At 44.2% G+C, this 27,515-nt stretch overlaps 1 protein-coding gene across 3 annotated transcripts in view; it reads right to left on the bottom strand.

Annotated features, from left to right (window-relative positions):
* KRIT1 (KRIT1 ankyrin repeat containing) overlaps window positions 1-27,515 on the bottom strand; it is a 352,560-nt gene that overhangs the window by 33,385 nt on the left and 291,660 nt on the right. For all 3 annotated transcript variants that reach the window (XM_082257822.1, XM_082257820.1, XM_082257821.1), the window contains 2 exons: window positions 20,647-20,762; window positions 17,269-17,412 (listed from right to left, as the gene is read on the bottom strand). In XM_082257822.1, the coding sequence (XP_082113948.1) occupies window positions 17,269-17,412; window positions 20,647-20,762 (260 nt within the window). The remainder of the gene's footprint in view (window positions 1-17,268; window positions 17,413-20,646; window positions 20,763-27,515) is intronic.

A 27,515-nucleotide genomic window follows, 5' to 3' on the forward strand; every position in this document is an offset into this window, starting at 1 on the left:
TGTGTCAAAATGTCAGCAGCACGGGCAGTGAGGGCACATCTCTCTACTGGTGCCTCAGATAGGAGTAAAAACCCAACAGGGGTTCTAATCCTCCCCCACTTAATCCAAAAGTAAGAAAAACAGTATTGGCGACTATATACTCTAATAGGTGATGCTATAAGCTAAAGCTGGACTCCGGGATAAGCGAATATTGTCTAATTACATTAGTCGTGTATTTTTCCTACAATCTTGGGAGTCATTTGTGTATTTCTTCCAGATCTGTGCAGCAATCCAGTGTGACACTTTACCTCTGTGCAGGAGCTTCCTGTAAAAAAGACCGGACACTGCTGCCCTCTCTCCTTGTGTGGGATGACTGGTCTGGTCTCCACCCCTTTTTTGTAGTTTACTACAGCCTGTGGTGGGTGGAGCCTGTGTGGTCCCTCCCACAGCTCTACTGTCTGCACGAGGAGGTCACTGCTACCTCTAAATAGTAAGATCTGAGTTTGCAGAGGAATTTGGTGCACACAAAGTGGATTTATATTCTTTGTAGTTATTTGAGAGTAGATTTAAAAAACTGTTTTTGACTGGAGTTCAGCTTTAAATGCAATTGGAGATGGCAGTTTACATATTTCTAGAATGACAAGTTCTCTTTACACTTTTAAAACTAAAAGCCTGCTTTGGTTGGGCGACACAAAATCAAACTTATTTTAAACAGTTGAAAGACTGCAAGAAGCTATTCAAACTGAGTGCTAATTTGTGTAGGTGTCACTGGCGCAAAATTAAATGCTAATCAATATCTGGTTTGCTGCAGCTAAATGGACTCAATCTAGGAGTGTATACAAATGAAGTTCTATGGAGTAGCTGCGCTTACCGCAAAGTGAATATTCAAAAACCAAATAAACCTGCAATTCACAGCACCACTACTAATGTACAACCAGAAAAGTTAAATGTTGGAGCATAACACATACCTAAATAGCATCACCATAGGAAATGAAGTCCATGCATAGTCACTTATCATTTCAGTAAATGGCGATAAGTAAAACTGTGGATAACACCAAGGGCTTGCTCTGCGGCAGAGAGAAGTCAACTCTAATGTAAAAGTAAAAGAAAAAGCAGAGCGCCGCTAAGTGTAATAGGGGCGTGGCCAGACGGCGTCCGCTGTATACCACAGACAGCGAGGGGATCACCCGGATGTGTCCATATGGTCAACGTGGAGCTACCTTTGGATGGCTGGGCAGCACCAAGCTGATGTGACTATATGCTTACTTGGTTTTATGTACATGTGAGTGCACATTTTATACATCTTAATAAATGTTGTGTTTGAGACGTTATCACGCTATGGGCACTTTTTTTTTCTTCACCTTCATGAGCATTTGAGCAGTGGAGATTATACAAGTGAGCTGTGACTGATCATCATTTTGTGAAAAGCTGGGTGAGCCTGGTCCATGTAAGTGGACAGGCACGGAAAGTTAGTGAGTGGCCACTTTCTCGATTTAACACGGTGGAGGTTGAAGTGTGACGGTGTACCCCTCTAACGACCACTGATCATCTTTATTTCCAACTATCATTTCACAATTGACTTGGGACTCAACACATTATGGACTTTTAAATATGTTTACATTAGTTTGTATTTATGATGTGCAATATTATTGATGATTGAGTATATACTGAGCATTATCCACTAGGGTTGAGCGGACACCTAGATGTCCGTGTTCGACTGGTTCGGCCGAACTTTAAAAAAAAGTCCGGGTCCGTGTCCCGGACTTTTACCGAACTTTTCCCGGACACCGAACCCCATTGAAGTCAATGGGGACCCGAACTTTAAGGCACTAAAATGGCTCTAAAACACCAAAGGAAAGGGCTAGAGTGCTGCAAATGGCAGCAAAACGTAATTAAGAGCATGGCAAGTGCTCTGCAAACAAATGTGGATAGGGAAATAACTTAAAACAACAAAAAAAAAACAGAAAAATAAAACAATGTTCTTCTTCATCTCTGAAGGACGAGGCCCATATGGAGTAGGAGGGAGGTTGAGGTGGTGGTGGATGTGGCGGTGACATAGGCGTGCGCACAGGGTGTGCTGGGTGTGCCTGGGCACACCCTAATCACCTAGGGCACATAGCATTGCCAGTGAGGAGATGGGAAAGATCTCCCTGGGACCTGCTCTGCTCTATTTCTCCTTGCCTACAGGTACATGGCCCCGATACATTACTCTCCCTGCTGGCAAACACATGCATGTGTATTTCAACTTTGGGGTGCACACCTTAATGCAATAGGCTGCGCACACCTATGGGCGGTGTAGGTGGAAGCGGCGGTGGAGGAGGACCAGGGCCGGATTAACAGCATCATGGGCTTGGTGCTGAGGATTTTGAAGGGCCTTAAGGGCCGTGCCTTGCCATGCACCCAGAGGAGGAAGGGTGCAGCCATGCATGCCTAATTCAACATGGGATGCTGTCTCTGAAGCCCATAAACACATCCATGCATCGCCAACTGTCCCTCCTTGTCCGGCCTTCACGCTGTGTGGGGAGGTTCTGAGGGTGCTGCCTGGGGAAGCGAGCATAGAAGCCAGACTTCTGTGTTTACAAGTGACAGAAGAGCGGTAACAGTGAATATGGCCAACCCGGGGCCTATATAAAAAGGTAGGGGCCTGGAGCTGCAGCTCCAATAGCCCCTACATTAATCTGGCCCTGAGGAGGAGGACGAGGTAGCCAACACTGCTTCTTTTCAAAAATTTTAAATGAGGGTACACCCCAAAAGAGTGAGAAAGAGCAAAAATGGAACAATGGGTGGGTAAGGTCGGTATCCATTGCTATTCTGCATAAGGTACGGAAAAGTCCCGTGGGATCCATGCCTGGTTCATTTTAATGAACGTGAGCTTGTCCACATTGTCTCTGGACAGGCGGCTGCGCTTGTCTGTTATAACGCCCCCAGCCGTGCTAAATACCCGTTCAGATAATACACTGGCTGCAGGGCACGCCAGCACCTCCAAGGCGTAAAGGGCAAGCTCAGGCCATGTGCCCAATTTGGAGACCCAGAAGTTGAAGGGGGCAGACCCGTCATTCACTACATGTAGGCGTGTGCACACATACTGCTCCACCATGTTGGTAAAATGCTGCCTCCTGCTAAGACGTTCCATCTGAGCTGCTGGTGCTGCTGTTTGTTGTGGCGTGCTGACAAAGCTTTTCCACATTTCGGCCATGCTAACCCTGCCTTCTGAGGTGCTGGCGGTGCCCTGGTTGCGTTGGCGACCTCCTCCTCCTCCTCCTCTGCCTTGTGCTTCCACTGTGGCCCCGCTGTCAGATGGGAATGCCAGCAGCATGGCGTCTACCAGCGTGCGCTTGTACTCGCGCATCTTGCGATCGCGCTCCAGTGAGTGAATTAAGGACGGTACGTTGTCCTTGTAACGGGGATCCAGCAGCGTGGCCACCCAGTAATCAGCACAAGTTAGAATGTGGGCAACTCGGCGGTCGTTGTGGAGACACTGCAGCATGTAATCGCTCATGTGTGCCAGGCTGCCCAGAGGCGACGAAAGGCTGTCCTCTGTGGGAGGTGTATCGTCCGTGTCCTCTGTATCCCCCCAGCCACGCACCAGTGATGGCCATGAGCTGGCCTGGGTGCCACCCTGCTGTGAACATGGTTCCATCTCCTCCTCCAGCTCCTCCTCCTCCTCATCCTCCAGAACTGTGCCCCTGCTGGACAATTGCGTCCCTGGCGTTTGCGTGTGCAGGAACCCACCCTCGGAGCCCCTTGCGAATGACTGCCCTGAAAGCCTTGGAAATGTTACCTCTTCATCCTCCTCCTCCTCCTCATCCTGTGCCACATCCTCTTCCATCATCGCCCGAATTGTTTTTTCAAGGAGGCATAGAAGTGGGATAGTTAAGCTGAGAACGGCGTCATTGCCACTGGCCATGTTGGTGGAGTACTCAAAACAGCGCAACAAGGCACACAGGTCTCGCATGGAGGCCCAGTTATTGGTGGTGAAGTGGTGCTGTTCCGCAGAGCGACTCACGCGTGCGTGCTGCAGCTGAAACTCCACTATGGCCTGCTGCTGCTCGCACAGTCTTTCCAGCATGTGCAAGGTGGAGTTCCACCTTGTGGGCACGTCACATATGAGGCGGTGAGCGGGAAGGCCGAAGTTACGCTGCAGCGCTGCCAGGCGAGCAGCAGCAGGGTGAGAACGCCGAAAGTGCGCACAAACGGCCCGCACTTTCTGCAGCAGCTCTGACATATCGGGGTAGTTTTTAAGGAACCTCTGCACCACCAAATTCAGCACATGCGCCAGGCAAGGGATGTGCGTCAAACCGGCTAGGCCCAGAGCTGCTATGAGATTTCGCCCGTTATCGCACACCACCAGGCCGGGCTTGAGGCTCGCTGGCAGCAACCACTCATTTGTCTGCTGTTCCATGCTCCTCCACAACTCCTGCGCGGTGTGTGGTTTGTCCCCCAAACAGGCAAGTTGTAAAACTGCCTGCTGTCGTTTACCCCTGGCCGTGCTGAAGTTGGTGGTGAAGGTGTTACGCTGTCCGGATGAGGAGGCGGTAGAGGATGAGGAAGCGGAGTAGGAGGAGTTAGGAACAGGAGGCAAACTGAAGCGCCCTGCAATCCTCGGTGGTGGAAGGACATGCGCCAAATTGCTATCCGCCTCAGGCCCATCCGCCACTGCATTTACCCAGTGTGCCGTTAGGGAGATATAACGCCCCTGACCGTGCTTACTGGTCCACGTATCCGTAGTTAGGTGGACCTTGGCACAGATGGCGTTGCGCAGTGCACACCTGATATTTTCCCCCACTTGGTTGTGCAGGGAAGGGATGGCTTGCCTGGAAAAGTAGTGGCGGCTGGGCACGACGTACTGTGGGACAGCCACCGACATAAGGTTTTTAAAACTGTGCGTCTCCACCAGACGGAATGACAGCATTTCAAAGGCCAATAATTTTGAAATGCTGGCATTCAGGGCCAGGGATCGCGGGTGGGTAGGGGGGTACTTCCTCTTCCTCTCAAGTGTTTGGGAGATGGAAAGCTGAACGCTTCCACGGGACATTGTGGAGATGGTTGTTGGTGACCCAGGTGGTGGTGTTGCTGACAGATCGTCTGTTTGCGGGGTGGCAGGTGCCGGTATCACTACAGATGTGGCTGGAGCGGCCGAGACTGCAGCAGAAGAGGAAGCAGGATGAGCCAGAGACGTTTCTTGGTTTTGAAGGTGTGTACTCCACTGCAGCTCGTGCTTTGCACTTAGATGCCTGATCATGCAGGTTGTGCTCAGGTTGAGAAGGTTTATGCCTCGCTTCAAGCTCTGATTGCACAGGGTGCAAACCACTCGTGTCCTGTCATCAGCACATTTTCTAAAGAACTTCCACGCTAGAGAACTCCTTTGAGCTGACTTTGGTGCGCTCGTTCCCTTGCTGCGTTGGGCAGTAGCGGGCGTAGTGTCTAGGGCACGGCCGCTCCGCTTCTGCACCCTGCTCCCTCTTCTGCTGTGCTGGTGGCTCTGTGCGACCACCGCCTCTTCCTCCAAACTACTCAGGTCACCTGCATGACGTTCATTCCATGTGGGGTCGAGGACCTCATCGTCCTCCACATCATTTTCCACCCAGTCTTCACCCCTGCCCTCCTTGTCGGTCTCCACAATGCTGAACGCCGCAGCAGTTGGCACCTGCGTTTCGTCATCATCGGAGACGTGCTGCGATGATCCTTGCATGTACTCATCTTGAGAAATAAGTGGTTGGGCATCGCTGCACTCAATCTCTTCCACTTCTGGGGCAGGGCTAGGTGGATGGCCCTGGGAAACCCTGCTGACAGAGTCCTCAAAAAGAATAAGAGACTGCTGTATGGCTTGGGGCTCAGACTGCTGGCCTGATTTGCAAGGGGGTGAGGTGAAAGACGGTTGGACATTGGCTGCAGGTGCCAACTCTGACCTTTCTGCAGTAGACTGGGTGGGAGACAATGTGAAGGAACTGGAGGCACTGTCAGCAGCAAACCAATCTACTATCGCCTCAACTTGTTCTGGCCTCATCACTTCTAGGGGCGTTTGATGCCCTACCAAATACTGATGCAGGTTCTGTCGCCTACTCACACTTGAGGAAGGTGTTTCACTTGTGCGTGTAGCTGGCACAGATCGACCACGTCCTCTCCTTGCAACAGGAGCTCTACCAGCAGCACCACGACCCAGGCCACGGCCCTTATTTGACGGTCTCCTCATATTTCTGTAATTTAAGATCTTGCCCTAGAAAGGTTTTTATTGAATAGCGGAATAGGAAATATGATCCAAAAAAGTGTATGTATCTCGCACGTACAAAACCACACTAGGCCCCAATTACTATTGTTTCTACCCCTAAAAGGATGGATGAGGAGTAGGAGGAGTATGGAACAGACAGCACCCTCAAATCTTCAGAAGTATGAGATGAACCCCAAAAACTTGGAAAGGTGGATCTCACACGTACCGACACAGACTATCCCGCAATTCAATTGATCCTCAAAGGTTTTTATTGAATAGCGGAATAGGAAATATGATCAAAAAAAGTGTATGTATCTCGCACGTACACAACCACACTAGGCCCCAATTACTATTGTTTGTACCCCTAAAAGGATGGATGAGGAGTAGGAGGAGGAGTATGGAACAGGCAGCACCCTCAAATCTTCAGAAGTATGAGATGAACCCCAAAAACTTGGAAAGGTGGATCTCACACGTACCGACACAGACTATCCCGCAATTCAATTGATCCTCAAAGGTTTTTATTGAATAGCGGAATAGGAAATATGATCAAAAAAAGTGTATGTATCTCGCACGTACACAACCACACTAGGCCCCAATTACTATTGTTTGTACCCCTAAAAGGATGGTTGAGCAGTAGGAGCAGGAGTATGGAACAGGCAGCACCCTCAAATCTTCAGAAGTATGAGATGAACCCCAAAAACTTGGAAAGGTGGATCTCTCTCACACGTACCAACACAGACTATCCCCCAATTTAACTGATCCCCAAAGGTTTTTGATTAAATAGCGGAATAGAAAATATGATCCCAAAAAAGTGTATGTATATCACACGTACACAACCACACTAGGCCCCAATTACTATTGTTTGTACCCCTAAAAGGCTAGATGAGGAGTAGGGGGGGTATGGAACAGGCAGCACCCTCAAACCTTCAGAAGTATGAGATGAACCCCAACAACTTGGAAAGGTGGATCTCTCTCACACGTACCAACACAGACTATCCCCCAATTTAACTGATCCCCAAAGGTTTTTGATTAAATAGCGGAATAGAAAATATGATCCAAAAAAAGTGTATGTATATCACACGTACACAACCACACTAGGCCCCAATTACTATTGTTTGTACCCCTAAAAGGCTAGATGAGGAGTAGGGGGAGTATGGAACAGGCAGCACCCTCAAACCTTCAGAAGTATGAGATGAACCCCAACAACTTGGAAAGGTGGATCTCTCTCACACGTACCAACACAGACTATCCCCCAATTTAACTGATCCCCAAAGGTTTTTAATTAAATAGCGGAATAGAAAATATGATCCAAAAAAAGTGTATGTATATCACACGTACACAACCACACTAGGCCCCAATTACTATTGTTTGTACCCCTAAAAGGCTAGATGAGGAGTAGGGGGGGTATGGAACAGGCAGCACCCTCAAACCTTCAGAAGTATGAGATGAACCCCAACAACTTGGAAAGGTGGATCTCTCTCACACGTACCAACACAGACTATCCCCCAATTTAACTGATCCCCAAAGGTTTTTGATTAAATAGCGGAATAGAAAATATGATCCAAAAAAAGTGTATGTATATCACACGTACACAACCACACTAGGCCCCAATTACTATTGTTTGTACCCCTAAAAGGCTAGATGAGGAGTAGGGGGGGTATGGAACAGGCAGCACCCTCAAACCTTCAGAAGTATGAGATGAACCCCAACAACTTGGAAAGGTGGATCTCTCTCACACGTACCAACACAGACTATCCCCTAATTTAACTGATCCCCAAAGGTTTTTGATTAAATAGCGGAATAGAAAATATGATCCAAAAAAAGTGTATGTATATCACACGTACACAACCACACTGGGCCCCAATTACTATTGTTTGTACCCCTAAAAGGCTAGGAGTAGGGGGAGTATGGAACAGGCAGCACCCTCAAACCTTCAGAAGTATGAGATGAACCCCAACAACTTGGAAAGGTGGATCTCTCTCACACGTACCAACACAGACTATCCCCCAATTTAACTGATCCCCAAAGGTTTTTGATTAAATAGCGGAATAGAAAATATGATCCAAAAAAAGTGTATGTATATCACACGTACACAACCACACTAGGCCCCAATTACTATTGTTTGTACCCCTAAAAGGCTAGATGAGGAGTAGGGGGAGTATGGAACAGGCAGCACCCTCAAACCTTCAGAAGTATGAGATGAACCCCAACAACTTGGAAAGGTGGATCTCTCTCACACGTACCAACACAGACTATCCCCCAATTTAACTGATCCCCAAAGGTTTTTGATTAAATAGCGGAATAGAAAATATGATCCAAAAAAAGTGTATGTATATCACACGTACACAACCACACTAGGCCCCAATTACTATTGTTTGTACCCCTAAAAGGCTAGATGAGGAGTAGGGGGGGTATGGAACAGGCAGCACCCTCAAACCTTCAGAAGTATGAGATGAACCCCAACAACTTGGAAAGGTGGATCTCTCTCACACGTACCAACACAGACTATCCCCCAATTTAACTGATCCCCAAAGGTTTTTGATTAAATAGCGGAATAGAAAATATGATCCAAAAAAAGTGTATGTATATCACACGTACACAACCACACTAGGCCCCAATTACTATTGTTTGTACCCCTAAAAGGCTAGGTGTAGGGGGAGTATGGAACAGGCAGCACCCTCAAACCTTCAGAAGTATGAGATGAACCCCAACAACTTGGAAAGGTGGATCTCTCTCACACGTACCAACACAGACTATCCCCCAATTTAACTGATCCCCAAAGGTTTTTGATTAAATAGCGGAATAGAAAATATGATCCAAAAAAAAGTGTATGTATATCACACGTACACAACCACACTGGGCCCCAATTACTATTGTTTGTACCCCTAAAAGGCTAGGAGTAGGGGGAGTATGGAACAGGCAGCACCCTCAAACCTTCAGAAGTATGAGATGAACCCCAACAACTTGGAAAGGTGGATCTCTCTCACACGTACCAACACAGACTATCCCCCAATTTAACTGATCCCCAAAGGTTTTTGATTAAATAGCGGAATAGAAAATATGATCCAAAAAAAGTGTATGTATATCACACGTACACAACCACACTGGGCCCCAATTACTATTGTTTGTACCCCTAAAAGGCTAGATGAGGAGTAGGGGGGAGTATGGAACAGGCAGCACCCTCAAACCTTCAGAAGTATGAGATGAACCCCAACAACTTGGAAAGGTGGATCTCTCTCACACGTACCAACACAGACTATCCCCCAATTTAACTGATCCCCAAAGGTTTTTGATTAAATAGCGGAATAGAAAATATGATCCAAAAAAAGTGTATGTATATCACACGTACACAACCACACTAGGCCCCAATTACTATTGTTTGTACCCCTAAAAGGCTAGATGAGGAGTAGGGGGGGTATGGAACAGGCAGCACCCTCAAACCTTCAGAAGTATGAGATGAACCCCAACAACTTGGAAAGGTGGATCTCTCTCACACGTACCAACACAGACTATCCCCCAATTTAACTGATCCCCAAAGGTTTTTGATTAAATAGCGGAATAGAAAATATGATCCAAAAAAAGTGTATGTATATCACACGTACACAACCACACTAGGCCCCAATTACTATTGTTTGTACCCCTAAAAGGCTAGATGAGGAGTAGGGGGGGTATGGAACAGGCAGCACCCTCAAACCTTCAGAAGTATGAGATGAACCCCAACAACTTGGAAAGGTGGATCTCTCTCACACGTACCAACACAGACTATCCCCCAATTTAACTGATCCCCAAAGGTTTTTGATTAAATAGCGGAATAGAAAATATGATCCAAAAAAAGTGTATGTATATCACACGTACACAACCACACTAGGCCCCAATTACTATTGTTTGTACCCCTAAAAGGCTAGATGAGGAGTAGGGGGAGTATGGAACAGGCAGCACCCTCAAACCTTCAGAAGTATGAGATGAACCCCAACAACTTGGAAAGGTGGATCTCTCTCACACGTACCAACACAGACTATCCCCCAATTTAACTGATCCCCAAAGGTTTTTGATTAAATAGCGGAATAGAAAATATGATCCAAAAAAAGTGTATGTATATCACACGTACACAACCACACTGGGCCCCAATTACTATTGTTTGTACCCCTAAAAGGCTAGGAGTAGGGGGAGTATGGAACAGGCAGCACCCTCAAACCTTCAGAAGTATGAGATGAACCCCAACAACTTGGAAAGGTGGATCTCTCTCACACGTACCAACACAGACTATCCCCCAATTTAACTGATCCCCAAAGGTTTTTGATTAAATAGCGGAATAGAAAATATGATCCAAAAAAAGTGTATGTATATCACACGTACACAACCACACTGGGCCCCAATTACTATTGTTTGTACCCCTAAAAGGCTAGATGAGGAGTAGGGGGAGTATGGAACAGGCAGCACCCTCAAACCTTCAGAAGTATGAGATGAACCCCAACAACTTGGAAAGGTGGATCTCTCTCACACGTACCAACACAGACTATCCCCCAATTTAACTGATCCCCAAAGGTTTTTGATTAAATAGCGGAATAGAAAATATGATCCAAAAAAAGTGTATGTATATCACACGTACACAACCACACTGGGCCCCAATTACTATTGTTTGTACCCCTAAAAGGCTAGATGAGGAGTAGGGGGAGTATGGAACAGGCAGCACCCTCAAACCTTCAGAAGTATGAGATGAACCCCAACAACTTGGAAAGGTGGATCTCTCTCACACGTACCAACACAGACTATCCCCCAATTTAACTGATCCCCAAAGGTTTTTGATTAAATAGCGGAATAGAAAATATGATCCAAAAAAAGTGTATGTATATCACACGTACACAACCACACTAGGCCCCAATTACTATTGTTTGTACCCCTAAAAGGCTAGATGAGGAGTAGGGGGGGTATGGAACAGGCAGCACCCTCAAACCTTCAGAAGTATGAGATGAACCCCAACAACTTGGAAAGGTGGATCTCTCTCACACGTACCAACACAGACTATCCCCCAATTTAACTGATCCCCAAAGGTTTTTGATTAAATAGCGGAATAGAAAATATGATCCAAAAAAAGTGTATGTATATCACACGTACACAACCACACTAGGCCCCAATTACTATTGTTTGTACCCCTAAAAGGCTAGGAGTAGGGGGAGTATGGAACAGGCAGCACCCTCAAACCTTCAGAAGTATGAGATGAACCCCAACAACTTGGAAAGGTGGATCTCTCTCACACGTACCAACACAGACTATCCCCCAATTTAACTGATCCCCAAAGGTTTTTGATTAAATAGCGGAATAGAAAATATGATCCAAAAAAAGTGTATGTATATCACACGTACACAACCACACTAGGCCCCAATTACTATTGTTTGTACCCCTAAAAGGCTAGATGAGGAGTAGGGGGAGTATGGAACAGGCAGCACCCTCAAACCTTCAGAAGTATGAGATGAACCCCAACAACTTGGAAAGGTGGATCTCTCTCACACGTACCAACACAGACTATCCCCCAATTTAACTGATCCCCAAAGGTTTTTGATTAAATAGCGGAATAGAAAATATGATCCAAAAAAAGTGTATGTATATCACACGTACACAACCACACTAGGCCCCAATTACTATTGTTTGTACCCCTAAAAGGCTAGATGAGGAGTAGGGGGAGTATGGAACAGGCAGCACCCTCAAATCTTCAGAAGTATGAGATTGTGTTCACTGCACCCCACAATGATTGTGTTCACTGCACCCCACAAAGATTGTGTTCACTGCACCCCACAAAGATTGTGTTCACTGTACCCCCCAAAGATTGTGTTCACTGCACCCCACAAAGATTCTGTTCACTGTACCCCACAAAGATTGTGTTCACTGCACCCTAAAAGGATGTTGTTCACTGCACCCCACAAAGATTGTGTTCACTGCACCCTAAAAGGATGTTGTTCACTGCACCCCAAAAAGATTGTGTTCACTGTACCCCCCCAAAGATTGTGTTCACTGCACCCCACAAAGATTGTGTTCACTGCACCCCAAAAAGATTGTGTTCACTGTACCCCCCAAAGATTGTGTTCACTGCACCCCAAAAAGATTGTGTTCACTGTACCCCCCAAAGATTGTGTTCACTGCACCCCACAAAGATTCTGTTCACTGTACCCCACAAAGATTGTGTTCACTGCACCCCAAAAAGATTGTGTTCACTGCACCCCAAAAATGATTTTGTTCACTGCACCCCAAAAAGGATTTTGTTCACTGCACCCCAAAAAGGATGTTGTTCACTCCACCCCAAAAAGATTGTGTTCACTGCACCCCAAAAAGATTGTGTTCACTGCACCCCACAAAGGATTTTGTTCACTGCACCCCAAAAAGATTGTGTTCACTGCACCCCAAAAAGGATGTTCACTGCACCCCAAAAAGGATTTTGTTCACTGCACCCCAAAAAGATTGTGTTCACTGCACCCCACAAAGGATTTTGTTCACTGCACCCCACAAAGATTGTGTTCACTGCACCCCAAAAAGGATTGTGTTCACTGCACCCCAAAAAGATTGTGTTCACTGCACCCCAAAAAGATTGTGTTCACTGCAGCCCAAAAAGATTGTGTTCACTGCAGCCCAAAAAGATTGTGTTCACTGCAGCCCAAAAAGATTGTGTTCACTGCAGCCCAAAAAGATTGTGTTCACTGCAGCCCAAAAAGATTGTGTTCACTGCAGCTCACACACAGAAAAATGGATGTGGATCACTGACACCTGCCTATCTCCAATCCCACACCACACAGCAATATCGATTGTAGTTTGTAGAACACAGTTTCCCTAAAATTCAGCAGACTCTGTCCCTAACAGGATTGAGAAGAGATCGTAGATCAGGATTGAGTGCAGATTCACCCCACCCCCCACACAGCAATATCGATTGTAGTTTGTAGAAGACACTGACCCTATAATTCAGCAGACTCTATCCCTAAAATGCCTACAACTCGCCCTGCCTAAACACTCCGACCTGTCCCTCAATTCTATCCGGACACAAATGTTTTTTTCCTGCCTATCTGTCCCTAATCAGCAGCCAGCACATTGATGTGTGCTCTGTCCCTTAGCTAAGCAGCAGAATGACGCTGCTGCGGCGGCTGCCTCGAACTTATAAAGACTTGGTCACATGCTTCAGACGGCCAATCACAGCTACTAAGACATTTGCAGGCATGGCTGGGATGGCTTAAGGCACACCAGTTAAACGATTGTTGATTGGCTGTTGAAAGCCCGCCATGAAAAGAGCGCCAAAGCATGCAAAACCCGGAAATAAAACGACCGAACACGGATTTTTACCCGAACATACAGTAAAGTGTCCGTGTCCGTGTTCGGGTAAAAAAAATCCAATTATTCGGTACGAACACGAATAATACAGTCCGTGTTCGCTCAACACTATTATCCACCTTTTTGTATATTAGCATTTTATTTAGATGCAGGTATATTTTACCATTATTTGCGCTGCTATTATCCAGTATTGCTGCCTTGAGGCAGGAACAGTGATATAGATCTTTACATATTTTACCATTTTAAGTAGCAGCACCATTGACCTTGGATCTGTATACTCCTAAGCGCATAGGATTTACTTGAATAACTTAGTGTGCGCCTTGGTTCTATTTAAGCATTTATTATATCTAAGTGTAATAGGTTTAATAAATCACAATAGAACAATGACAAATACGTGCTCACATTAAGAACAATTGATAAAAGCTCATCTGAAAAAAAGAGCACGCATTCCCTGTGAGGCTCCAGCGCATTCTCTGAAATGCGTCGTGCAATTAGCTGCCCGTGTGGTGATGTCACGCAGGCGACTCTGCGTTCTGAATGGTTCCAAGTAGAGCTATATCCGGAAGCCGCCGGCCGACTAGCCTGATGGTGCTACGGAGTGACATCGCTTCCTCCCCTGAACTACTGGCCTGGATTCATACACCTGGATGCTGACCCCCATGGGTACTGGATTGCCATTCTTTCAGATGAGCTTTTATCCATTGTTCTTAACGTGAGCACATATTTGTCATCTGTTCTATTGTGGATAATTAAACCTATTACACTTCGAGACACCCCACTTTTTCTTTACTAATGTACAACCAATTCGTTATATCAAACCTTGAGAAACGTGCAATAAATATTATAACAAACAAGAATGAAATAAAGACATTTATATTGACTGTAAAAACTCAAATAAAGTGTCCATTGATTATATATTCATTCCGTGTCAATAGTTGACATCTTGCATATAAATAAATGTAGCGATTCACCCAGCTTACGCATGCCTAAATCCATCACTTTCCAAAATTCACACTCCCCAGAAGGTAGTGTAGTATGGGCCTAATTAGTATATACGTCTCAGAATTCCTTATACGGGTCTCTCCTGTGGTCCCAGGTGCAAATAACAATGCTCCACTGGCTCTTCATTTATTCCACCAGAATTCCCTCTCATGCATTCATGGAATTAAATAATAGCCATCATTGCACAACATTCACAGCAACTTTTTTTTAAGATACCAAAAAAAAAAAAAAAAAGAATTGTACACTCACATGTGCTAGTGCCTATGGACTGGCTCTAAGCTTATCCAGCAATCAATAAGCCTATAAAGCAGCTTCCCGATGACGCATGTTTATTGCAAAAGGCATTGAGACTAGCAGAGTGAGGTTGACGCCACTTCCAGTTTCTCTCCTGTTAACGAACTTGTGGCTTGGAACGCATGCCGGCTCCACTGAACGGAGTGTCGGCCGTACAGGCTAAAGCCTCGTACACACGCAACGAATTTCTGCTGACCGGTCGTCCGTCTTTTGTCCAGAGTGGTGTCTGTTGGATGGAATGTGCTCTAGACTGCACACGAATTTTCCCGTACGACAGAATTCTACTTCAGAAGTGATGTCATGTGTTGGATTGCTTTCTATGCGTTCTTTCATCTCTGAGCATGCCTAGTCTTGCTCATAAGATTTTTCCCCATCGAAATCTGTACTAATGAGACGAAAAGCGGACGCGTTTTGACAGAGGACAAAAATTTTAATGCCTGCACACCAGGATTTTTTCGGCCGAAAAGTCAGAGTCGGTTGTCGGAAGCACCATACAAACAAGCCGAAAATCAGCAGATCAGACGAAATTTCCCGGCCAAATTTCTTCTCAGGCTTAGTGATTGCTGGACAGACAGTGTCGGTCCATAGGCACTATCACATGTGAGTGTACATTTTTTTTATGGCATCTAAATAAAAGTTGATGTGAATGTTGTGCAATGATGGCTTTTATTTAATTGCATGAATGCATGAGAGGGAATTCTAGTGGAGTGAATTAAGAGCCAGTGGAGCATTGTTATATGCACCTGGGACCACAGGAGAGACCCATATAAGGAATTATGAGACGTATATACTGATCAGGCCCATACTACACTACCTTCTGGTGAGTGTGAATTGTGGAAGGTGGTGGATTTAGGCACGCGTAAGCTGGGTGAATCACTATATGAGCGATTATATACAAGATATCACTATTGATACGGAATGAATATATCAATGGACACTTTATTTGAATTTGTATAGTCAATATACCATTCTTTACTTCATTCTTGTTTGTTATATGGTTTAGCGCACATTTCTCTAAGTTTAATTTGATATCACTAGTGGTGTTGTGAATTGCAGGTTTATTTGGGTAATTGAATATTCACCTAGAGATTAGCGCAGCTACTCATAGATCTTCAAACTGAGCGCTAAGACTAGGTTCACACCTGCAGTACTTCTTGTGGTGCATTCTGCGTTTTTACACACATTTTTGGTGCATTTTTGATGCATTTTATGCTTTTTAAAAAATGTTTGTCCAATTCGTTGTTGGTTAGATTAAAAAATGCAAATTGCAGCCAAAACGCATCTACATGCTTTTTTGAAGCTTTTCCATTGAAGTCTTTTAAACCAAAAACACACCGCTTTGCGTTTTAAAAAGTCTCGGACCCTTTTCAAAAACGCAGCGACTGGAAAAAGCAAAGATCTGAACGCAAAATCTCTCTTCTGGCCTCCACAGCAGCTGATCAGACACAGGTTGATTCAATCGTCTGCTTTCTTGGCCGCTAACGCCCAGGTAAAACAGAGAGCCAATAACAGGAAGTGATGAAATCCTCGTCGCTTCTGGTTTGGGGTCACAGAGAGGGAGGAATAATGTCAGTTCCTCTCGCTCTGTGGAATGCCGTTGCATCGAACAGCAAAGCCCCTCTTCTGCCACCCACAGAAGTGATCAAACTGCTTATTCAGCCACTCAAAACCAATTCTGCCTTAAAAGGGAAATGCCAGCTGCAAATTATGATACCGGGATGATGCATGCATGCATATCCACTGAAACCCAAGGATGTCCATGGACAGCCCGCGGTCAGCAAGTGCTTAAAGCAGGTCTGGATGAACTCTAAGGTTGGTTCACACCTAGGGTTTTGTGAACGCGCTGTTTTGCTACACGCATAGGGCAGCCCATTAATTTCAACAGACTGCCCTACATGCGTCAAAACAGCTCATGTAGCTTTTTGGGTATTGAACTTCACAGGTTTCTTTTTTTTTTTTTTTTTTAAACCGCTCGTCTGCTTGCTGCGTTTGGGATGCCTTTAACAATAAATGACACCACAAGGTTGACAATGTTTTTACGCATTTCGGAAAGATGCACTTTTGCATAGGTGCGAATGCAGCCTAAATGGGGACAACCAGGGATTCATGTATGCCAAGCTTAAAGGCTGGCACAGACTGGGTGAATATTGGCTGGTTCAACAGAAACTGACCGACATTCTGCCAGTGTGTACAGCAGCCTGTCCAGCTTTGTTGAACGGGAATGCTGGAAAACCAGAAGCTGATCAGTGCTGGCAGCCAATGGCTGAGAGCGTTAACCAGTGTACTCTGGTGGAATACAATAGCTCAGCAGGGAGATTGCGGTACTAACATCACATAGTTAGTACAGTACAGCCCGCTGGGTTAAACTACAAAAAAAAAACAAAAAAAAACAAAAAAAAAAAAAACCACTGTGTACCAGGCCTTTATTTTTGCTCAAGAACTCCGACACAATACACACTCATCAGAACACTCACCAGCAAGCATAATGTATGGGGGCCCATTGGTCATTGTCTAATTGGTTCACCGAAAATCCCTCATCTAATAATCGATTTAATAGTGTGGTGTCTCCTTCGCAGGCGCTGCGGTGCAGAGGGAAATCATCCACCCACTGGCGCTCCCTAATGGACAAAATTAAAAATACATTACATTCCACACTTAATTTTTCCAAAAGAAAAAAAAAAGAAAAAAATACAAATAGTCAATTCATCTATTTCAACGTGAGATCACACTGCAGTGTAGAATACTTTTATTAATGTTTTAGTGCACAGTCACCAAGTGGTTAGCACTTCTGCCCAGCAGCACTAGGGTCATTGAATCCCAACCATGGCACTACCTGTCTGGAGTTTGCATGTTCTCCCTGTGCCTGTGTGGGTTTCCTCTGAGTACTCCAGTTCCCTCCCACACTACGAATCCATGCTGTTATGTTAATTGGCTCCTATCTAAATTGGCCCTGGTATGTGTATGTATGAACGTGAGTTAAAAATCTTAGATTGTAAGCTTCTTGAGGGCAGAGACTGATGTGAATGTAGCATATATATGTAAATTGACAGAGACTGATGTGCATGTACATGTTGTGTAAATTGACAGTGCTATATAGGTACCTGTAATAATAAATGGTTCAACACACAAAAGCTTTTTTTAAAAAAAAAACAAAAAAAAAACAATTGGTGAGGTGTTAGAACCAGCGTCAGGTTTTTTTTTTTTTTTACTGTCCGATCCCCACTTAGTGCCGATTCACATTAGTGCGATCAAAGAGATCGCATGTGATTCGGAGAGCACTGCTCCTAAAATTACATGCGATCTCTGTGAGGTGCAAATTCAGCCAGTTTGTATGGCTAAATTTGCACCGCAATCGCACCAAAATACGCACAGGACCCTTTTTTTGATCCGCAGCAGAATCGGATCGCATGGTGGTTCACACTAGTGCGATCAGATTCTGTGCGAACTTACAGATCACACTGCGATATGCGATCTTATCTGGGGGTGTTAACTTTTATTTGGCACCCCCAGCGCATCGCATATGGCAGTGTGAACTGCCAGGGGTGCGGATGTGATGCGGGAACACACTGTATATTCGCAGCGTTCCCGCATCGCACAAATGTGAACCAGCACTTAAGGGAGATCCACCCTCTTAACTGTCCTGATCAGCAATCTTACTGGAAATTAATGCGAGAATATATTCAAAATTATTAATTGTCACCAGAACAGAAATAGAGGAATCTTCCAAAAAGGACAATGTCCCTAATAAGACACAGATAGAGAAAAAAAAATCCTGACAGCAGTTTTAAAGTATAACTAAAGGCATTTTTTGTTTCTAGTTTTTGAATAGAGTGGAGAGGGATTAGAAGGCCTGGCAGGTTTTTATTGCTGTCTGTCCCCTTTTGGGAGATTCTTCAGCCTCTGTATTTATCCTGTTTACCAATAATTCCCAAAAGTGAAATAAAATCCCAACATTTGAGTTGTCACCAGAACAGAAAGTAGAAATATTCCAATGGGGACACTAGTTCTGGTGAGAACCCAGGGAGTCTCTCACTTTGGAGGGATTTCCTCTGACTTCCTGACGTGGATTTGGGACAGGAAGTGAAGTGAAGGGAATCACCCCCCTCCCCCAATGGGACAGAGATGGCAAAAGAAAATGACAGATTTTATAACCTCTCTCTTCTTCTACCCATGAAAAAAAAAAAATAAATAAATAAATAAAAGGATTTTGCCTTTAGTTCTACTGCAATCCTCCTCTACTTCATTCAAAATGAAAACAAGTTTTGGCTTTTAATATACAGCCCCATTTGCAAAGAAAAGCTATATGCGAAAAGGTGGGCTTTTGATTGCAGAACTAACATGCAAGGTGCAGAACTAACATGCAAGGTCTCCAGTGCAAAAAAAATAAATAAAAAAAATAATACACTTTCCTGCCTGTTGACAAGCCTCTGCAGAATGTACACCGAGCCGTGCACGTGCAGCTAAGATACCATTCTGGCATGCTGCCATTGAGCCGGGAAGAATGTACTTCCACGCATTTGTGGAAGGGACCTCATCCCGCTCCAGCCAATTAATATGGTTAAAGAACCTTGGGAGACGATACCAGCACTGGAAAGAGTCACGTGGGCATCGGACTGTTGGAAAGATTGTAAATTGTGACGGGAGTCACTTTGGTTGGGAGGGCCCGTGGAACCCAGATTACCTTGGAGAGGTTGGGAAATCTCTGTCTCGGGTCCCTAGGCCCCCTCTTATGTGCAAGTCACCCTGTGTCTATTATGGGCACAGTGTGGCCAAGAAAATGATGGATTTAATGGACACTGAGAATATGGTTTGGATTATTCAAATGGGACAGTAATATTGGTCAACAATATATCTCAAAGAATATTTGAAGACTCTGGGACCCTAGGCCTAGCTGCCTATTGCCAATAAGGCTTCACACAGTCAGACTACTAGCAGATGATAATATCAGCTCAACCACCTGTCTTCCACACATAGTAATTATGCTGATTTACTCTGTGTTTACACTTATAATAATGTGTAATTTTGTATTTTATTATTTAATTATGTATTGTATTTATTATTTAAGTGCGCTGAGTTAATTAGCAAGATAAGGCCCCTTTCACACATGGGAGTCCGTCGGCGGATTCCGTTTTTCTCAGCGGGGGATCGATCTGCCGATCCCCCGCTGAGCAGGCGGATGGCAGCTCTGTCTCCGGCTGTGTGCGGAGACGGAGCTGTCAGGTCTCCGCTGTTCTTTATGGGGGAATCGGATGAGAACAGACCGCTTGTCCGTTCTCATCCGATCCGATGGATGGAAAATAGGGTTTCCATCCGTCCAGATTTGTTGGACCGGATCGGATGTCAGCAGACATGTCCCCGCTGACATCCGTTGCCCCATAGAGATGCATGGGGCATCCGTTCAGATCCGCCTGAAAAACTGACAAGCGGATCTGAACGGTCCGCTAGTGTGAAAGGGGCCTAAGGATAGCCTTGTCTAGATGGGATGAGCCATGAGTCAGTTGTACCTCATTATCTAACCATCGTGTGATGTTTTGGGTAAATATTTGGGTCAGTGTTCATGTAGTGACTGACATAGTTCTCAAGTGTATAAAAAGTCTGTTTCTTATTCAATAAAGGAGTTTGTTGTTTTCAGATCCATACAAGCTAAGTTTTGTATGTAAGCCGTATACTGACGGAAGCCCACAAACACAGTGTGGGTCGCGGTTCCGTTGCACCAAGCATTCATATTTATGTGCAAGCAGGCAGGCGCTAGAGCCGGAGGATGGTCCAACCATCCCAACACGTTCAACTGTCCTCTTTGGTCTACAGCCATCTTCAATACTAAAAGCAAATGAAGGGAACAGGGACTATACTTGTCTTCCATGACGCTGCTCATACTCCTCTGCCACTTGTCTCTCTTTGGAATCTGGATTTTGGAATAGTCCGGAGCTCCGAGCCCAAAATAGGGGTTTATTACCACTTTATCCACCTACAATGAAGAAAAACATTGTTATTTCACTGTGATCCGCTGTAAATGTAAAGATTTGGAAGAGTCATTCAAAATAGTTTGATCTCTTTTGAGGAGGCTTGTATGCTTCGTGATTGAACACTGTACTGCTCAACTGCATATGCTGGAGCTTTTTTTGTGACTATTTGAAGACTCTTTAAAGCCGTCCCGATAGGACAAGCACAAGCAGTGTTCATTTTGGCAGCAAATTTCAATTTAGCTTTAGTCTTAGTCTTTTCACTAAAATGCCATTTTAGTTTTACTCCCATTTTAGCCATCTGCAATTGTCTTAGTTTTAGTCGATTAAATCTGCAGTACATTTTAGTCGACTAAAATCAAATGGGTTTAGTTAAAATTGTAATGCATTGTTTAAGCATTTCTCTAGAGTTTCCAAACGTTTTATATACTCCTGGAGTGAAACATTCAAATATATTCATATTTATGGTATTAAGGTTTGAACAAACTCACAGATACAGTTTTAGGCACTCTGGATGGTCTGAGGAGGCCTGTAATGCACAGTGCTCTGGACTGTGGTCTGTCTGAGGAGGCCTGTAATGCACAGTGCTCTGGACTGTGGTCTGTCTGAGGAGGCCTGTAACGTACACAGCGCTCTGGACAGTGATATGAGAGAAAATGAGATATCACCTTCTCAGTGCCTGTCAAATGCCTCTGAATAGTGACCTGAGCATGGATCCCTTGCTGCGGTTTGGCTGTAGTGGTGGTGTACTCGCAATTTCTCTGCATGTTACTCCTGGTTATAGCCGCAGTCCCATTGACTTCTGTTAGGTTGCACATTTTTTTTTAACCACTTAAGCCCCGGAGGATTTGGCTGCTAAACGACCAGGGGGTATTTTGCGATTCGGCACTGCGTGACTTTAACGGACAATTGCGCGGTCGTGCAACGCTGTACCTAAACTAATTTGGCGTCCTTTTTTTCCCACAAACAGAGCTTTCTTTTGGTGGTATTTGATCACCTGTGCGATTTTTTGATCATGCGCTATAAAAAAAAAAAAAAAAAAAAAAAAGAGCGTAAATTTTGCAAAAATAGCAATATTTTTCACATTTTTTTATATGAAATTCCCCCCAAAAAAAAATGTAAAAATCAAAATTTAACATTTTCGGCCAATTTGTTTTATGCTACCTATGTTTGGTAAAAAAAAATCACAATAAGCGTATTTTGATTGGTTTGTGCAAAAGTTATTGCGTTTACTAACTAAGGGAAAGATTTTTGTCATTTTTGTTGTTTTTTTTTTTTAACGCGTAATGGCGGCGATCTGCGATTTTTTTGCGGTACTGCGACATTGCGGTGGACAGATCGGACCCTTGACTGACATTTTTGACACTTTTGGGGTTACCATTGACATTTCTACAGTAATCAGTGCTATATATATATATATATATATATATATATATATATATATATATATATATGCACTGTTACTGTAAAAATACACTGGTAGTGAAGGGGTTAACTTTATTTGAGAGGGAGGGGCTGTGTGTGTCCCTAGGGGCGTGCTTTCTACTGTGATTGGCTGTGGCTTCAGCTGTATGCAGAGTGATCAACGGTTCTACATAGTAGAACCGTATGATCATCTCTCATACACAGGGGAGAATGACAGGCAGCTTGTTTACACTAGCCGCCTGACTTTCTCCCTCTCCCCCGCCGATCGCAGAGTGACCGGCGGACATCGGGTCCGCTGGTCACACGCGCGGGGGGGGGGGTCCGTGACCACGCGGGAGCTCACTCCCTAGACCCTCACAAGCAAGCGACGTAGACCTACGTCAGTTTGCCTGTGAGGGGCTGACCGCCGACGTAGATAGTCGTGCGGCGGTCGGCAAGTGGTTAAGCACACCAAAAGTCCTACATAATACAAAAAATGGTCACTTCACTTTTAACTGGTCTTAACAGCAAGGAGCACTGGAGGGGGAAACGGATGTCAAAAAAAGCCAAGGAGTTTCCACTCGCAACTTGCCAACCAGCCTGCGATCAACTGAATTATCCGGTCTAACAGTATGCGTTAAAACAGGGGCCAATTTTTGTATTGTTGTTGTTATATTGGTCAGGCAACGCACTGACACCTTTGCTGCCATTGTGCGATGTGCTGGGTGTTCAGTGTGACCCTGCGCCTTTAAGGAGAGATGGGCTCCCTCCAGTCACCAGTCCTCCATCTATCTATTAGAATACATGTGCTCTCACTGTAGAGACTCTATAATGGTAGAGTTAGGGTCGGCAGATAGGGTGCCTTGCTGAGGCCTGCAGCTTATGCATGTATTTGCAAATGTGTGCAACTAAACCCGTTTAACCTGTTCGACAGGTTTATTCGGTTGGTCACAGGCTGGTTGGCAAGTTGTGACTGGAAACTCCTTTGCTTTTTTTGACAAAAGTCCTAGATGCTGCATTTTTGGTGCACTTTCAGAAAACCCTACAAAAACCTGCAACCTAATAGTAGTCTATGCAACTGAGGCTATAACCAGGAGTAACATGCAAGAAAACTGCGAGTACACAACTACTGCGGCCAAACCTCAGCATACCAGTGTGAACCCAAAGGGTTCTTCGCACTGTCACTCCACTGAAAAGCGATCCATGCTCCGATCACTTTTTCAGAGGGATTTGCAATGCAAAGCAGTTAAAACACAGTTCTGAATGCGCATTAATCCTATATTGTTTGAATTTTGGGTCTGTCATCTTCTCTTCACACTTTGTGGAATCCCTGACCTGGCACTGGTATAACTGCCCCGGATATTTCATATCCACATGCTTTCTCAAAATCAAAGACTACAAAGGTCAATCAGGGTTTCTCCAGAGGTTGGGAAGGTTTCCTTCTCCTGTAAGCTATGGTGGATCTTTATCTCCCACTTTCACTGGTCATCAATGTAAGGCCAGACAAACAGAGCAACCACGGGTTACAGGAATGAAATTCACCCGATTCCCCCATCAACACAGACAGCATTAACAAGGGAATCTCTCCCGTGGAGCCATTGTGTTCTCCCAACAGGGGGGCGGGGTAAGCCGTCCCCACCGGGAGAACACAGTGATTTTTGCTAGTGGTTATAACAGCGTAGTGATACTACAGGCTTTTTTTTTTTTTTTTTTATAACAAACATGAAATCCCTCCTCTGTGCAGTCCGTTTGCAAAGAGCAGCCCGGATCCTCCTCTTCTCAGGTCCCCCGTCGGCGCTCTGGGCTCCTCTCCCCTGCCGAGTGCCCCCATTGCAAGTTGCTTGCTGTGGGGGTACTCGTGCCTGCTTGCTCCCAAGCCCCACCCTGTGTGTCCACTCCCTTCTCACTGCCTGTGATTGACAGCAGCAGGAGCCAATGGCTCTGTTTCTTAGCTAATGAGGCTGAGAGTCAGGACTGCAGCCGCTCCCATGCACATCACTGGATCGCGATTGGGCTCAGATAAGTATTACCGAGGGGGGGGGGGGTGAAAACAAAGTTTTTTACCTTCATGCATAGAGAAAAAAAAAAACCTCATAATTTACCACCAAACAACCCAAAATAAATTCTTCTGCGATATCACGTGTGTATGTTAGTTGTTGTTTGTACTTGTAGTACAGCCCAGAATCAGTACTGCGCATTTTGCATTTTTTTTTCATCCTACCCAAAACACACGGACACTGATACTAATTTAACTTTAAGAGGATGCAAACACAGGGGCGGGCTCACAGTGACTGATCACTGTGATAGCCAATCAGAGGCTTTCACAGCGATCAAGTGACCATGAACTGAAAGTCCCAGGTACCGATCGTTAGTATGAGACCCTGGGATCTCTGAGTCCACAGTGTCCTGTGCGGCACACTCCCAACACAAAGGGAGATACGCATTTATGCGGCCCCATGGAAAAAAGCTCACTTCTGTGTGGCTGCATATAGGTGTGCTCTCGGTGGGAAGGCGTTAAGGTTAGGGTTGTTTTAGATTTTAGTGACACTTATTAGAACATCATGATTGTTATTTTTGGAATGTACTGTACTTCAATGCATAAAGACAATTCAGCAATGACAGGTGGCATTTTGTATTCTGATCGGCTCCTTTAAATTGGATACCGCTGGAAATGGCACCATGGAGAATATTGAACTAAAAAGTGTATCTAAAGACAAATTTTTTATTATTTGTAGGAAATGGTTTAAAAATCACTATCATAATTTTAGTCATTTTTGTCCCAATGGGAGAGGGGTGGTTTTCGCTGCACTTAGTGCCCTTAATACTAGTGGTGCACCAAAATGAAAATGTGGGTACCAAAACTGAAACCGAAAATTCAGGATGCACTTGGCCGAAAACCGAAAAAGACAGTTTTAAAAAAGGTTTTTTTAAATTTAATTGAATTAATGTTTTTGCATTGAAGTCAATGGGATGCGATTTTCCATTGAAGTTAATGGGATACGATTTTGCATTAAGTCAGTGGGAAGCAGCATGCCATTATTGGCATCTTCTATCGGCAAAACGATGATAAACCTACTTTCGGCCGATAGATCTATGCATCCCTACTTAATCCAGAAAAGGAAGTGATAGAAAATCCGAGTAAGGCCAGACACAGACTGATCGAAATTCGAGTGGTTCAGCAGGAAACAGCCTGATTTTTTTTCCCCCATGCGATCACTGCTGGCAGCTATAGCTGCCAGCAGTGATCATTGTATTCGGAGGGCTGAGCAACCTCTTGCTGTCAGAACACAATAGTGCAGCGCCAGGGATTCACCCATCAACACTGAATGGGTTGATGGGGGAATCAAGCAATTTTCCTTCCTTCAACCCGTGGTATAATGTAATGTAAGGTAGGCTTTAGGTAAAAAAATTGTCAACATAAGTGTTCCCATTGAAAAATCTCCCCCTATATTACCATTTCAGTAATTTCCTCACTTTCAGTCCAACTGAGTGTCATCAACAGGACAGATAGAGGGGGTAAATTTCTCTGATAGGGACACAAACCATAATAAAAACCAATTCCCCAGGGGGAACCCCCCCCCCCCCCAGAAAAAAAACCAAAAACAAACCACAGCCGCACATCAATGACCTCAGTGTCTGAATAGAACTTTATTATTCTGGAAGACACGCACAAGGTAGCACCATGTAGAACTTCAGATGGGACTTTTGTCCATGTCTTCAGGAACAATAAAGTTCTTTATAAACAAAAAAAAATATATATAAAATAAAAAGATTGTCATTGTGTGGCTGTTTTTCTTTTGCTGGAAAAAACATGAGAATGGATGAACATCTGATTCCTGCACCTCACCTGAACTTTGAAAAGAAATTAGTGGGCTTGTGAGCAGTGTTAATTTCGTCGACTAAAACGTTTTTGTCGACTAAATGAACAAAATTTTAGTCGACTAAAATAAGACTAAAACAATTCAGATGACTAAAATACGACTAAAACTAAAATGGCATTTTAGTCATAAGACTAAAACTAAATTGAAATTTGCTGCCAAAATGCAACACTGGTGTAGTGCTGTGATAGTGCATGCTCAAAGCTTAATACCATAAATAATAACATATTCGATTTTTCACTCCAGGACCAGCAGTAGTATATAATGAGTTTGGAAATTGTAGAGAAATGCTTAAATAATGCATTACAAATGACAATTGAACTACACCCATTCGATTATAGATGACTAAAATGAGTTTTAGTCGACTAAAATGTAAGATGTTTTAGTCGACTAAAATGTACTGGAGTTTTAGTCGACTAAATACGACTAAAACTAAAACACTTGCAGAAGACTAAAATGGGACTAAAACTAAAATGCCATTTTAGTCCTAAGACTAAGACTAAAACTAAATTTAAATTTGCTGCCAAAATTAACACTGCTTGTGAGCAGCAACCCTCCATAATAATTAAAAACCGAACAAAAATTCTAGTCAACTTTTGGTTATAGAACCACTTTAATGCTCTGGACACCAAAAGAAGGCGAGGCGGAATCTATAAATAATTGCAAAAAAGGAAGATCAGTGACTAATCATAAAAAGAGAAGTGGACCCATCAGGCCTTGTTCACACAGGCGTACTGTAACAGAACACCCTTGTAAGGCCTGGGTTTGTCCTCATAGCGATGCATAGGTGTTCCGTGCGGGCAAACCTATCCATGCCAGTTGGGACAATATTACAGCTGTGCTAGTGAGGGTGGACAGCTCCTAAACGCACACGGTCTGCATTCGGACAGAGCACCGGCATGGCTGTCAAACTGGGAGCAGCGGCTTTGTCCATGAAGCCAGTGCGTCCCAACTGACATTAATGGGACCAAGTGCATCGAAAAGGCACGGAACACCTGCGTATTCCCATGCAAGCAAATATGGCATGGGAATACACTATATTCTTTTTTTTTTTTCCATTTATAAACTTTATTGAAGGTATAAAATATATTCTAATTCTCATTTCTCACAAATGTATTAACTTTTTATACAAAGCATGCAAAAATACCAAGAGAATATAATTTCCCTTTCTTCACAAACCTTTATTATCATTTCTATTTCCCAGGGACATTCCCTACCTTACACCTTCACCCACATTTACCTACTATAAAACAAAACAAAGAAGAAAAAAAAAAAAAAAAAAAAAAAAAAAGAAAAAAAAGGAAAAAAGAAGAAGAAAAGAAAAAAAAGGAAAAAAGAAGAAGAAAAGAAAAAAAAGGAAAAAAGAAGAAGAAAAGAAAAAAAAGGAAAAAAGAAGAAGAAAAGAAAAAAAAGGAAAAAAGAAGAAGAAAAGAAAAAAAGGAAAAAAGAAGAAGAAAAAAAAGGAAAAAAAGGAGA

Source organism: Pelophylax lessonae (assembly GCF_965119305.1).
Source record: "Pelophylax lessonae genome assembly, chromosome: 5".
Classification (NCBI taxonomy): domain Eukaryota; kingdom Metazoa; phylum Chordata; class Amphibia; order Anura; family Ranidae; genus Pelophylax; species Pelophylax lessonae.